The sequence below is a fragment of the Haliotis rubra genome, unplaced genomic scaffold (genome assembly GCF_003918875.1).
Source record: "Haliotis rubra isolate DU_JTF1 unplaced genomic scaffold, ASM391887v1 Scf436, whole genome shotgun sequence".
Lineage (NCBI taxonomy): Eukaryota > Metazoa > Mollusca > Gastropoda > Lepetellida > Haliotidae > Haliotis > Haliotis rubra.
The window spans coordinates 41,872-55,386 of NW_025767120.1; the positions used below are offsets into that span (position 1 = coordinate 41,872).

General features: G+C 35.6%; 1 protein-coding gene across 1 annotated transcript in view; it reads right to left on the reverse strand.

The window, feature by feature from the left end:
* LOC124289211 (E3 ubiquitin-protein ligase rnf213-beta-like) overlaps positions 1 to 13,515 on the reverse strand; it is a gene marked incomplete at its 3' end in the record, with an annotated part of 178,699 nt that overhangs the window by 41,840 nt on the left and 123,344 nt on the right. Inside the window, exons 15-21 of the mRNA XM_046725815.1 lie at positions 12,612 to 12,771; positions 8,304 to 8,609; positions 6,881 to 7,461; positions 5,881 to 6,037; positions 4,453 to 4,673; positions 1,493 to 1,645; positions 1,173 to 1,331 (exon numbers count right to left, since the gene is read on the reverse strand). Of these exons, the coding sequence (XP_046581771.1) occupies positions 1,173 to 1,331; positions 1,493 to 1,645; positions 4,453 to 4,673; positions 5,881 to 6,037; positions 6,881 to 7,461; positions 8,304 to 8,609; positions 12,612 to 12,771 (1,737 nt within the window). The remainder of the gene's footprint in view (positions 1 to 1,172; positions 1,332 to 1,492; positions 1,646 to 4,452; positions 4,674 to 5,880; positions 6,038 to 6,880; positions 7,462 to 8,303; positions 8,610 to 12,611; positions 12,772 to 13,515) is intronic.

The following is a 13,515-nucleotide window of genomic DNA, read 5'->3' on the forward strand; positions in this document are numbered from 1 at the left end:
TGGGTTTTAATCTTGCAAATGGTCAAACATATGTAAAATGATTCCTGACTGTATAGACAATTCAACTCATTATAATGTTAAAATAAAAATAACACATATTATATATGTGCAATGACCATAAATCATGTACATCAGTATGCTATAAGGGTTTAACATCATGAATCACCAGGTCCATGATTGGCTACTCCACGTTGGTGACTTGAAGTCAGACTATGATGGACTACTTCTGTAATTACAATTTTGATAAGTTTGTTTTTCTCAGGTGAAACTCACTAAAGTCCATGTTGATACTTTATTGTTTCATAGTGTTAATATGGCCTTATCTAGCCTTTATTATCATCCCTGATAATCCACAAGTAGGATAGACATAACTTGTTTCAGTGGCAGTTAGAAGTTGGTGTGATGAACAACAAGGAGAGTTCTATGGATATACAACTTCTTTAATATAATATGAGCAACATTTCGGTGTAGCTACTAACATGGTTATCAAGCAAATGATCTTTCCTCCTCAGAACAGGTGCTAAGTCTTATGATGTGGTATTGGAACTTTGTTGTCCGTCATGGCCATAAATACATTGATGTCCATGATGCCAATCTTTGGCTGGTAATAGCGAGGCATTTCCTACATGTTTTCAGATGGCAATGCACCTGTTGACCATGCAAATGTCTTGAAAGCCTATGTGATAATTACATTCATATCAAGAAATGATAATCATAACCTCTTCACCTAAATATTATTGGAAATGTGAGGTGAAAATTAAAAAGAGCCATCTAAAATGTACTGACAATACCACCACCAACTATTGGCTGTTACAGCATTTCCTGACTACATGGCAAGACCTAATCTTGGAATACATTCTGTGGATTCACAATTCTTAGATGTCTGCCAGAAATCTTGATAATTAAAGTCATATTATTTAAATAGTACAAGCATTAATAAGGTGATTTTGCTGCAGTGACAATTTCAGAAACCACCTTGGAATAGACATACAAATTGCAGTATGTCTGTAGTTCGCACTCAGGAATGGCAGCTTTATTTTTTTAATAGTTTTTACAGATTTACACAAATTTAAGCATTTCAGGCAAATACTCTTGAAGTTGTTTTAAGTAAAAAATTTACAAATGCTGAAAATGCCAGTTTTCAGAGACAACTTTCACAACAAATTTCTCACCATGGTGAAGTGGTCCATATCTTCTTTCCCCTTTTCTGCCTGGCCAGCCACCAGCATGAGCCTGCTCTGGAGATCCACCAACTGGCTGTAGGTGTATCTTCGGGATAGATTTTGCTCTTTGTCTTGTGTAACATGTAGGCTGATGACATTGTTCAAGGCCTATCAGAAAAATGATAGGATGGTTGCAATGTGATGATCAAACAAAACCCTAATTAACTTTAATTTAAAAGAAGCAGATAAAATGTTACGGGACAAATCATTACAGACATCACAATAAATACTAATGGAACACTGGTATATAGAAAGGAGTATTATCTTACCAGAAGTGAACAGTTCTGTATGTCATCTAAGTTGCCAATTTTGTACATGCCCCTGTTGTTTATCTGTCCTGCCTGTGTCAAGGAGGTTACTTCAACAGATCCATGTGACTTCTTAACTTCCTTCAGCCAGTTCAAAAACCGACTGCATTCAGTCTACCACACACATGTAAAAAACATTGCAAGCCATTAGATCTACATTCATGGTTTATTACATCACATTTTATTACCATTCTTCTGTATCCTCTGCAGAAATACTGGCAATGAATCCTAAAAATCATAAAATACTAATAATAGTAACAAAGAGTTAAGTATTGGCTATATAGTATAGGTAGTTTGGAATATAGTCTTAGAGTTTAAATCAAGGTCACAAATCTTGGCTATATCTTGTCAAACCTACCAACTGATTTTTATCTGTAATTAGTGTCATTTCTTTCAATGGATTATTATCAAAATGGATTTTGCAATCTGGCAATAGTAAGCATGGTGGAAAAGAACAAGCTTTTTGTCCAACTAATTTGCATAATAGGTAATGGTGTCCATAAAAGGTCTGTGGAGTTCAAATGTGTTTTACTTTGAACTAGATCAGGATTATCTACAAAATATTCAAAATCAGTTTTGAAACATTAGATTAGATTTACATCACATTAGCTTTATTTCACATCAGTTAATCCTGTTATTGTGAAAAAAAAATCCTCAAACTTTGGTCAGCTATTTCAAAGATATAATATGCACAAAACTCATTTGTATCATTGACAGTCTAGGGTGGCTTTAGTCAGTAAAATGCCATTCATAGGATATGATTGACATGATTTACATAACATAACTTAAAGGTCACATGCAACGTAAAACACAACTTTGCAGATTCTGATACCTTTCGGTATGGACATACCGAAACAAATCGTCAAAAATGCAAATTCAACTTATGAAGTTGAAAAATAACGAGATGAAAAAAAACGCGCGAAATCGGAGTTCAAACGTTTCACTAATTTTCCCCAAAATTTCTGGGGAAAACGGGTTTCAACAGCTGGGCTGCGCTCATAGCACGTGCGCAAGTAAATAGGTTTGCGCAGCTTGGAAGCCGGGTTGTCAGGTGAATACCGGTGAAGGCTTTGGTGTGAGCTATTTTTCTAATGTTTTGTTGATATCTCACAGGCTGAGCTTTTATATGTTATGACAGAAAATTAACTGTTTATATAATTTCATTTGTCTATTTCACCATACGTTCTTCTTACCGAGACACTTTCTCAGTTCGATACTTAAAAGCAATGTCATTATTTAGCGTTGACAGAATTTCTAACTGTGATATAGATATGTCGTTGTCACAGACAAAACTCAATGTCTTGTTTTATTGACACCTGTGTGTGTGTCTGCCTGCCTGTCTGCTAATGACAATATTCAATACACAGCTGCTATCACTGACCACGTGCAATTTGAACTTAACACCAATCAGGCTATACACCATAAACAAAACGCATTGATTTATGGCACGAGTTCGGTCTCTGTCACTTTATGTAATTACACAGACAGGCAGGTGTGATACTTGAACACATGACATGTTATGATGTCTGTTGATTGCAAAATATTATACACAAAAAATGAGCATGTATTTACAAAACCCAACATCTCTATATATACACACACAATGAGCCGTGCATGAGGGCGGCATCGGCAAATGAACCAGCCGTTACACTTGAGTGCACACCCACCCGCTCTGACTGGGTTCGGTATCCCGGCTGCTTCGTTTCGAGGGAGGTAAACCCAAGTACAAAATATTGCACTTTTGATTTGCGATTATACGCTTACAATTTTGTTTATATGTTTTTTCATAATCAGCAATGCATATTATATGTCATGAAGAAGCGATAATTGTGTTTTAATTATGTTTGGTTTTTGGTTGCATGTGACCTTTAATGTTTTTTGTTTTGTTTGGGTTTAAAAAAAAGAAAAAGAAAAAAAAGCATTCAATTGCTTACTTTCAATCATTTTTGGTTTGCAAAAATGATAAATAGAACGTTTGATGTCCTTTCTTTGCATCAAATCAGTTATGGTGCTAGTAATTTCACATGTACTAATTTTTGCACATACTTTCATGACAAAATTAAAATACTGATGTAAAATATTCTTCATGAATATTTCAACTAGTTAGAATGTTACATTTACATTTGTTACAAATGTTACATTTAACTTCACATTGATCTAACGACGACATTCATATGTAAACTATTAATATACTAGTATGCTTGTATCAACAACAGACTGCATGAGTGTTTCCATGGTTTGGTGTACCTAAGTCATGTTAATACTGGGAATAGAGTGGAAATGTTAAATTATGACTTTTGGTTGTTGAATACCCACAAAATGGAAGGAGAGTATTAAAAGGTTTTAAAGTTCTGCAATGGAAACACAACAAAACTTTACTCAGAAATCCAAAACTACCAAAAGGCACTAGTTCACCACTAGACACAAACGGTGTGCCAAGTTTGGTGAAGAAACATTGAACACTTTTAAAGTTCTGCTCTGGAAAAGACAGATTTGCATGGATGAACAGATGGACAGATGGAGTTCAAAATAATACCAGACCACAAAAGGCATTGCAGGGAATAAAATATACACAATTTATAGACCTTTACTTTGGATTATGAATTTGCAATGATAAATGCAAAGTTTTATGGCTGCAGGGGTAACTATGTTATATGATGGTATGTTATGTTTCACAGTAACCTGCATGAAAACCTTTGACCACTTTTCAAAGCAGGGCTTCCTTTTAGAGAAAGTAAATAAAGCAAGTCTATTCACAGATGCATTGATGTGATGTAACCTTAAGCTGTTCATTGAACCCCTATATTTCAAACACTATTGATCATAATGGCATTAATCAGCTTATATTTACCTAGATCAATAACCACTGCATCAAAATATATTAACATTACAAATAACAATAAAAGCCTGATAAGAATTACCAATTTGTTTGGTAGTTCCTCATCAGATCTGAGTTCCTGCCAGACCAGTTCACAGTTCTTGAGGAAAGTATCATAATCAGCATTCTTTGGTGTGTTGAAGATCAGTGGAGCATATCCAGTGGTGGCAGAGTGGAAACAGTTGACTTTATGAATCTCCATCGGTTCCTCTCCAGCTGAGATGAAAGCCAGGTCCACAAACACCTTCAGTTCCTTCACGCCATCTGACATACAAACATCAATATGCAAAGTCACTTTGAAACAAAACCAATGGCAAATTAGTGGAAACTTTGGGAACTAGTCCCTGCTGAAGGTACACCAAAATAATGGTGAGGATCAACACATTCTGTGAAACATATATTTCAATAAATGATTTGATATTGTAAATATTGACTGTTTGGGGAAAAGGTTGAATAGAAGGTCTATACTATGGTATCACCCTAAAACTTTGTACTAGTTAAAGTAAGACTGTAATTATTTTATTGATAGATATTGAGCAGTTTTTAAGTTATGCTCCGGCAATGATATCCACACACTTTGAAGACCAAGTCCAAATTGTATCCATGGAAATCGAGAACAATAACAATGTCCTAAATCTGTAAGTGGCAAAAGGCCCCACTTACATTCTGTTTGATTTATGTACTAATTCTTGTCGAAAAATGTTGAACAGTTTTTTAGTTATGCTCTGGAAATCAAATTATTATGGACAGATGGATATACTGTTTTGGGATACTATGACTGCCGTTTTGTACACGGGTGCTCTTGTACCTGATACACGAGTTTTGCTTCCATTTCATTACAGATGTGTTTGTTTTGGTTTTAGAGGAAATTGTTGCAGTTTTGGAAGTTTATTTTCTTATTTTGGTGATTTTTGTTCTGTTTTGGTGTATATGAGTTCAGTTTTGAGGATTTGTTCACCATTTGTATGGTAAGCCTGCATATGCACTTCCATTCTGATGTCAATGACCTTCATTCACGACCATGCGCTGCCAGCTAAAATAACATTAAAAGCATATCTGGTGCAACGAAAGATTCATCACTGTAGCAAACAGTAAATGCAGTATTTCAAAGTCTTTTTCAAAGTGTGAACAACCTTTGACATAAAATTCATTCAAGAAAGGTCAGTGCTTATGTATTGTTAATCACATAAACTGTTTGTATATTCACAAATTGATAATGACCTTGATTTTTCAGAGGTCAGAGAATCTGCTGAAAATTCGAAAGATCTTGTCCATTATATATCTTTGAATTCAAAGAATATTGTTGGGAAGTCACAGCTCACCATGGTAACATAAACAAAGTGCTAGCTAGTGTATTGGTAGTCAAATTCTGACAAAACTTTAAAGCATAATTGATTACATGCTTAATTGATTACATGGGGCTGATTAACAATGTTGTCCTGTACATATTAAAGTAACAAGATTCATTTACCTTTCATGGATGCTCTGAGCCAATTCACCAGATGACTGCTATTCTCGAAGGCTTCAATACACCTTTGCTTTTGGGAATCATTCATGTCATGGAGTATGGAACAAGTCTCTAACACAGAGTCATCCATTGTGTTTATTGGGTGGTCTTTGCCACTTCCCTTGAAAATAAAATTAATAATTCAATTAATTCAGCTCATATCTTAAAATAGTAGTCATTAAAACTTCCCTAAAGAACAACTTAATGCTGTTGAATAAGTTTTTCACCAAAGGAGTTAAAACAGGTAAAATAGAATTTTCAAGAAAATTATACATGCATCTAAGTGGCAAAATGCATAGGGCTGATGTCATATATCTGCTGGAACAGAAGCTTGTTGCAAAATACATTTCAGAGATGTCAACCTAGAGATAATGATTTCTAATAGACCTTGATCATAATGTTTCCAAGTTGTACACAGTAAAAATGCCAGAACATAGTGGGTAGTGATGTCTGCAATAAGGCACTGAGAACTGAATGGCCATCTCCCACATGGAAAGTCATAAGTTGAACCATAGGTTTCAAACCCTTAGAATCACTAAATACAATTCAGATACAGTGAATCAAAAGACCCCAAAGAATTTCATCAGTAGCATAAGAGACTGTTCATAATCTATGGCTAGGTGTGTGTGTGTGTGTGTGTGTGCGCATGTGTGTGGGAGCGAGCGTGCATGCGTGCGTGTGTGGTTGTGGTAATGATGATGATGATCACTTTTACGGAGAAACATGTACAATGAGAAAGCCCCCATCAAATTTATGTACAAAGTAAGTGACCCCCCCTGCATGTCACATACAAAATCAATTACCCCACCATAATTGTTTAATATTTTCATGTACAAAATTGCTGCCCCCACCCCAGTACATGTGTACACAATTGTTGACCCCTCCCATAAAACAAAATGGGTGACCACCCCTTAAAATCATCATTCCTTCCCATATTTGTATAAGTCACAACTCCATAACATACCATTTGTTTCACAGCCTCAACTGGGGCAAAGTTTCCTTCAATAGAGTATATTTCCTTTATACTCATGATGATTTCAGCAGCCCTCTGACAACCCTGCAGAATCTCAAAGCTCTGGAGTTGCTTAATTCTCTTAGGAATCCAGTCTGAAGATCCATCACTCATAACCTGGAACTCTTTTGTTATTTTAATTTCATCACCTTGAAATATTCTCACATGTTCCTGTATGTTGTTGAATGTCTCTGTTCCATCCTGCATCTTCTTGCAGAGATTGCACCATCTCTGACTGGACTTCTGCCATACTTTCAAGACAGCTTCCTCAAACTTTGTTCCAGGGGCAATGCTTGCTCCTTCATGTCTCCACATTTCCCTAAAGATCAGACTTTCATTCAACCTCTCAAGTCGAGGAACCATTTCCATGATTTTCTCTGGGATTTCTGAGATACAAATGATTGGTTCATAGGAATCTAGGCTGTCTTCCCCAGCTTCACATTCTTGTTGTGGATGACACAGAGTACACAACACTTCAGTGTCAATCCTTTCTTCTATTTCTCTTACTCTGTTTGATAATTCATCTGTATTCACTGGATATGAAACATGAACATGTGTTTTAATACAGAGATAAATTATGAGATCACAAGTCTAAAAACATGACAAAAAGAACTCTAAAAACCCTTTAAGCATTCTAAAGGATGAGATTATGACTTCCCATAATTCATCTCACTTTATGGATAAAGGCTAATCAATGCTAACTCTGGAAAAAAATCAAGTCAAACTTACAAAGTTAATATGGTACAGGTGGAAAGGTAATACAAGCTGTACTTGACATGGTATCTTACGTCCATGTCAAAATGGTGAGATCTGATTGGTTTATGTGATCTAGACAAAGTACCAAGTATCTGGCATGGGAGGAAAACACATTTCTGAGCAAGAGAATACATCTATTTCACCCATACACAAAGAAGTGGCATGTGCAACATACCTCTTCACCCTGCTATGAAGTTTAAGCAACACTTCATGATGAGTCACATGATACAGTAAAGATAATATCAGCTAAATCGAACAGCTGTTTCTGTCAACTTTCAATTTGCTTTAATTTAATCATTGCATATTTTCACAATGGCAGATTGAAAATCTGTTGGCAAGATAAATTCAATTAACAGAAGCAGTAAAACCATCATAGACGGATCCACACACGCATGCATGCATGCACCCAACACACACCCAACACACACACACACACACACCACACACACAGAGTCCTGAAAGGTTATTAAATGACCATTGAAACTCTCATGACAACGGGTGAAAATGAACTGTGCCCCCACCCCCCAACCCCTTTTCTAAAAAAGCTGTATTAGCCCCTGACCATTGATATACTCCTCATGATACTGCTTCTACTGCTTCAAGAATGTGTTTTTCTTACCTTCAATGATATCAGTACACATGATGAGTAGGACATGAGCTCTTTTCAGATAGATCTGGCATGCTTGGAGTTCTTTCTCACGAACATTAAGAGTGTGTTCCATGCTGATGTGTAATTCATCTCCTTGCCTTGATGCTGCCCAAAGTTCAATAAAATTCTTCTTGTTGGAAAGAATCAGTTTCAGCAGCCACACTGAATTGTCTCCCTTTGACAAAGATGCTGCTATTTTGTCCAGCAAAGAGACAGCTTCCATCAGATGTTGTGAGCAGTCATACACCAACAAGTCGTAAGCGTCAGGATCACCAACTATATCACCAAATGAACAAAAATATATCATAAGAATTCTTTGACTTTAACTTGAGATAATTGTATATTAAAATTATCTGATTCTCAATCTTAATATAATAAATATGATACCTGATAGCTACTTGTCTGCAGTGACAAACTGTTCTTTTGTCCCAATGTTTCTATTCAAGAGATAACAAGCAGTTGTCACTAAAGTGACATCATCCCTCGCCGCATATTATCAAATCAAACTTAAAGAGTAATGAAAGTGAAGGTCGTAGTTTAAGATGAGGTTAACTGTCAACAAAAACATGACCAGTCAACCTCTCTTGATATTTTGCTCTGCTCTGTAGCTGTTCAAACACACAAATATTTTCAAGACTCACTTTGACCTTGACATGAATGTCATGATGTATGAAATATGCAAAAATTAGTAATAGAGAAATTGCTTATCAAACATGTGTTTGCCACTGATATGGCAATGTCCCTTGCCGCTAAAGAATGGAATATCTATATTTACTATTTTTTACTTTTTGGTCACATACAAGATGCCTGAAATGACTGGTGTCTGCATAATCACCCAAGGTAGGCTGTCAACATACTTGAAAACATTGGGTGCAATGTTTTATGAGATATCACGTTTAAATAGGTTTGAAAAGTGGTCAAAGTGTCGTGGTGACCTTGAAGATAAGGTCAAGATCACCCAAATCAAATGGTGTCTGGGTAATCCCCCCAATGTAGGCTGTCACCACATTTGAAGATATTGGATACAACAATGCATGAGATATCACATTAACAACATTTTGAAAAGTGGTCAAAGTGTCATGGTGACCTTGAAAAAAGGTCAAGGTCACCCAAACCAACTGGTGTCTGCATAATCCCCCAATGTAGCCCGTCACCAAATTTGAAGACATTGGGTAAAACAGTTCATGAGATATCGCGTTAACAAGAATCGGGACATACGTACGCCGCTGAATACATAGTCCCCCGTTCCATGTTGCAGCGGGGCACAAAAATACATTCAAGAGAAGTCTTGAAATCTATGAAGAAAACCCAGTGAATTCTTCTTGAGATATCTTGCTGACAATCTTAACATACTGAAATCTTCAAAGTGTCGCTGTGACCTTGAAAATTACGTACGGGTCACCAAACTCAACTGAGCCCTGCGCCCTCCCTATATGAAGCTTGGTGTCAAATATGAAGAAAATCCAGTGATTGGCTCTTGAGGTATCGTGCTGACAAGCTTAACATGCAGCTTAACATGCTGAAATCTTCAAAGTGTCGCTGTGCCCTTGAAAATGTCATGAAGGTCACCAATATCCACTGGGCCCTGCGCCTTCACTATATGAAGCTTGCTGTCAAACATGAAGAAAATCCAGTGATTGGCTCTTCAGATATCTCGCTGACAAGCTTAACATGCAGGCTAACATGCTGAAATCTTCAAAGTATCGTCGTGACCTCAAAAACAATTGGAAGGTCACCAAAATCCACTGGGCCCTGCACCTTTCCTATATGAAGCTTGGTATCAAATATGAAGAAAATCCAGTGAACGGTTCTTGGGATATCTTGCTGACAAGGGTAAAACGTTAAAGTCCCCTGGTGACCTTGAAATGAAGGTCAAGGTCACCAAACCTGTGTGGGACCTTTCTTATACTGTGATGAACTGATATACCAAGTATAAAGAGAATCCAGTCAATGGTTCTTAAGATATTCCAATTTGTACGTACTGACAGACGGAGCCTAATACTATATCCCCCGCTTCGCGCTAAACGTGGGGGATAATTAAAGCAATAGTGTCATAGAGTTGTAGCTCACCAGAATACAGTCATCAATTGAAATAGGCAACAATAGTCACTGTCAGCAATGCTATTAAAATATTTTATCCTGTCTTAATACCAAGGAAAAATCATGAGCAATTGCGATATATGTGAGTAAATTTCTACGTTTTTAATTCTTCAAAAATAATGCATAGTCATATAATACAATGTACATGATGTACAACTGTTACATTTGCTCATGACAAAGTTTTAAACCTGAGCCATACATTGAGAAGAATGTTTTTTCTCTAATGCCTGGCAACCTTTTCACAAAAACACACTAACATGCTTAGATTTGAAAGATATTTGATGTCTGGATCAAGAAACTATAGACAGATACATGTTCGTATTCATCAATCTGGCAATTTCATAGAGTAAAAATGCATTATAGAGAAAAAAAGATGATCAGTAAACAAAGTATGGTTATCATTGTGTAGAATTTTAGGAATACAAACCACTATAACATCATTGCCATATTGCAAGAATTTTGTCCTTACGTAATAGCGGTAGGGTATTCAAAAGAATTATCAGTGTTATCATTTAATAGTGCAGCATCAAAGAAATGAACAAAAATATGCTGTAAAAGAGGTATGGTAATAAAAAGAATTTTGACAATTTATTATTGGACTCGGCAATATTCCTAATATATGATAAAGGATTCAGGACCAGACTTAAGTACACTATCATTTTATACCTGGATACAAAACCTAACATAAAATAGATAATCTCATTTTATACTCATGTTGACATACAGAAACTATTCAAATCAAATGCACCTGTAATAACACTTAAACTTATGTCTTACATTATCTTTTATATCTTAAAAAAGTCTTTATGTTACAATCAAATGGCATAGATTTTCACATATAAACAGTAGTAGAAATTTAAAAGATATAATTGTATATTTTTCATTATAGAGATCAAGTTTTCAAATATTACGAATGATCTGTCTGCAAGGCATGCATGTGAAGTTCAACTTCATAGGTCATCAGGTTTATCAGAAGATAAAGTTTTCAGTACCAGAAAATGCATTTTGAGAAAGTAGTACCTGTCACAAACTTATCCAATTCAAAGGGACAAGACTAGACAGGTTTGCACTGTCAGTACTTTGCCTTTTGGTAACTATAACATGTGTCATCATATACTTTCTGTGCCCACTGCAGCCTCGTTCACTTGCTGATTCCTATCCATGGGTATGTCATTTTGTCTACGGTTGTCTCTGACAAATCATTTCAGGTGTATATACTTTACAAATTCCAGTTATGCTGTTAGTTGTTTAGTTTTTTGTTTTGTTTTGTTTTTATTTTTTTATTGATTCCCAAGATAATATTATCACAGATATATAGAGCCCTGATACATACGGCTTAAAGTAATATGGCTTATGTTGTTAGTTGTTTAGTGATACTGTCATTCAAACCCTCACATTCATAAAATTGTTTAGAACATTTGTTACAACAATGGAAGGGCAACATGTGACTTCTATAATCTACCATGATTATTACAATGGGTTCCAGATTAGGAATAAAGATAAGCATGGCATATGAGGCAAAATAACAGTGAAACGATGTTATATTCTTTTCTTCTAAAGTTGATTCCATTTTGTTTGTGTTTGTAATAGTTTTCTGAAAACTATCCACTGAGATGCATAACCTTGTCAGGAGGTTTACAGCAATGAGGGGAAGACAGTAGAAGACATTTTTAAAGAAACTACCAGTATGACTAAAATTTATTATGGTGATGTCATGCCTAAACTCTTTCATTAAATAAATTTTATATATTTTTGTAAAATCAAATAAAATCTGAAATTCAAAGTCGAATTATGCTCATGAACATTTTTAGACAGTTTTAACACATTTGGTTTGGAAAAACTTTTATTTAACTGACATAAACAACTATGATGCCCACTATATTGCAGCATGTTAAATCCTTGTCAATGTTTTTAGAGTTTTAGACCTTATGGTGTCAGAGAAAGAGTAAATTACTAAAGATTTAAAAACAATATTTTGAAGACAATCAAAACAATGCAAACATTAACACCATGATCTATGTATCAAATGATCAAAATATGGTTCAGACTAAAACCTTCAGCCTACACCTACAAGTAAAACCTTGATTGATACGATAAATGACAAAAGAGCATGCCTTGCTCTGAGGTCACTCTTACCAGGTAAGCAAATGGTGATCTGCTTACTTTATAATGACTTACTGAAACGACTGAAGTAACTGATCAAGGGTCTCCAAGTAACGATGTGAAGAATCAATTTCTCCTCATCTGCATTTTCTGGCCAGTACATTTGGAGATGTTTAGAAACCATTTCGCAGAATGCCTTATCCATCTGGCTATTCCTTGCAAACTGGTCGTCTTTCTGCATAGTGAAATTCACATAAAAAATTATCAATCTATTGAAATAAATCAAACAAAGTTAACATTGATCTTGTGGCATAAAACCTCCAGCTAACATAATTAAAAACCTAAATTGCACTGGAGCAGTGTGAGGTATTAATTCACAAACGATTATTACTGAACAAAATTCATGTTCTTTCTATTTTTCACTGGTAGTGACAGCTTTTTATAAGCATTAAGTTTCATAGCTTCCAGAGTGTCAGCTAGCAAAGTGTTCTTTAAGATAGAAAATATAAATCAAAACACACAAAAAAGAGAAAAAAAGATAAGAACAAAGAACAGGCATCACGTCTTATAAATAACATGTATCATGTATATCTGATGACAAGGCTACGCCAACAGGTCTGTCAACAACTGGGATACCCCTATCCAAACATAAAATGTCTATTTTCATACAATTCTAGACCATAAAGCACCGTTTGATGGTGATGTTTGGGTCGTAGGGTACGAAATATACTTACCTTACACAATTTCGAACTGTCGTCCTTTACAAAACAAATCTCATTGGCCTCAAAATCATGAATGCAAAGGAACATGATACATGTACCTCTCTATTCGACATTGGTTGACATTGGTCTTCATATCAATAAGGCCTTCATATCAATATATCATAGAACAAGGCCCTATTTGCACATCCGAACAAGGCCCTATTTGTAAACACAACTTTAATTTTTTTGAAGGGGGCACGGTTTGTGAGGTTGGACAA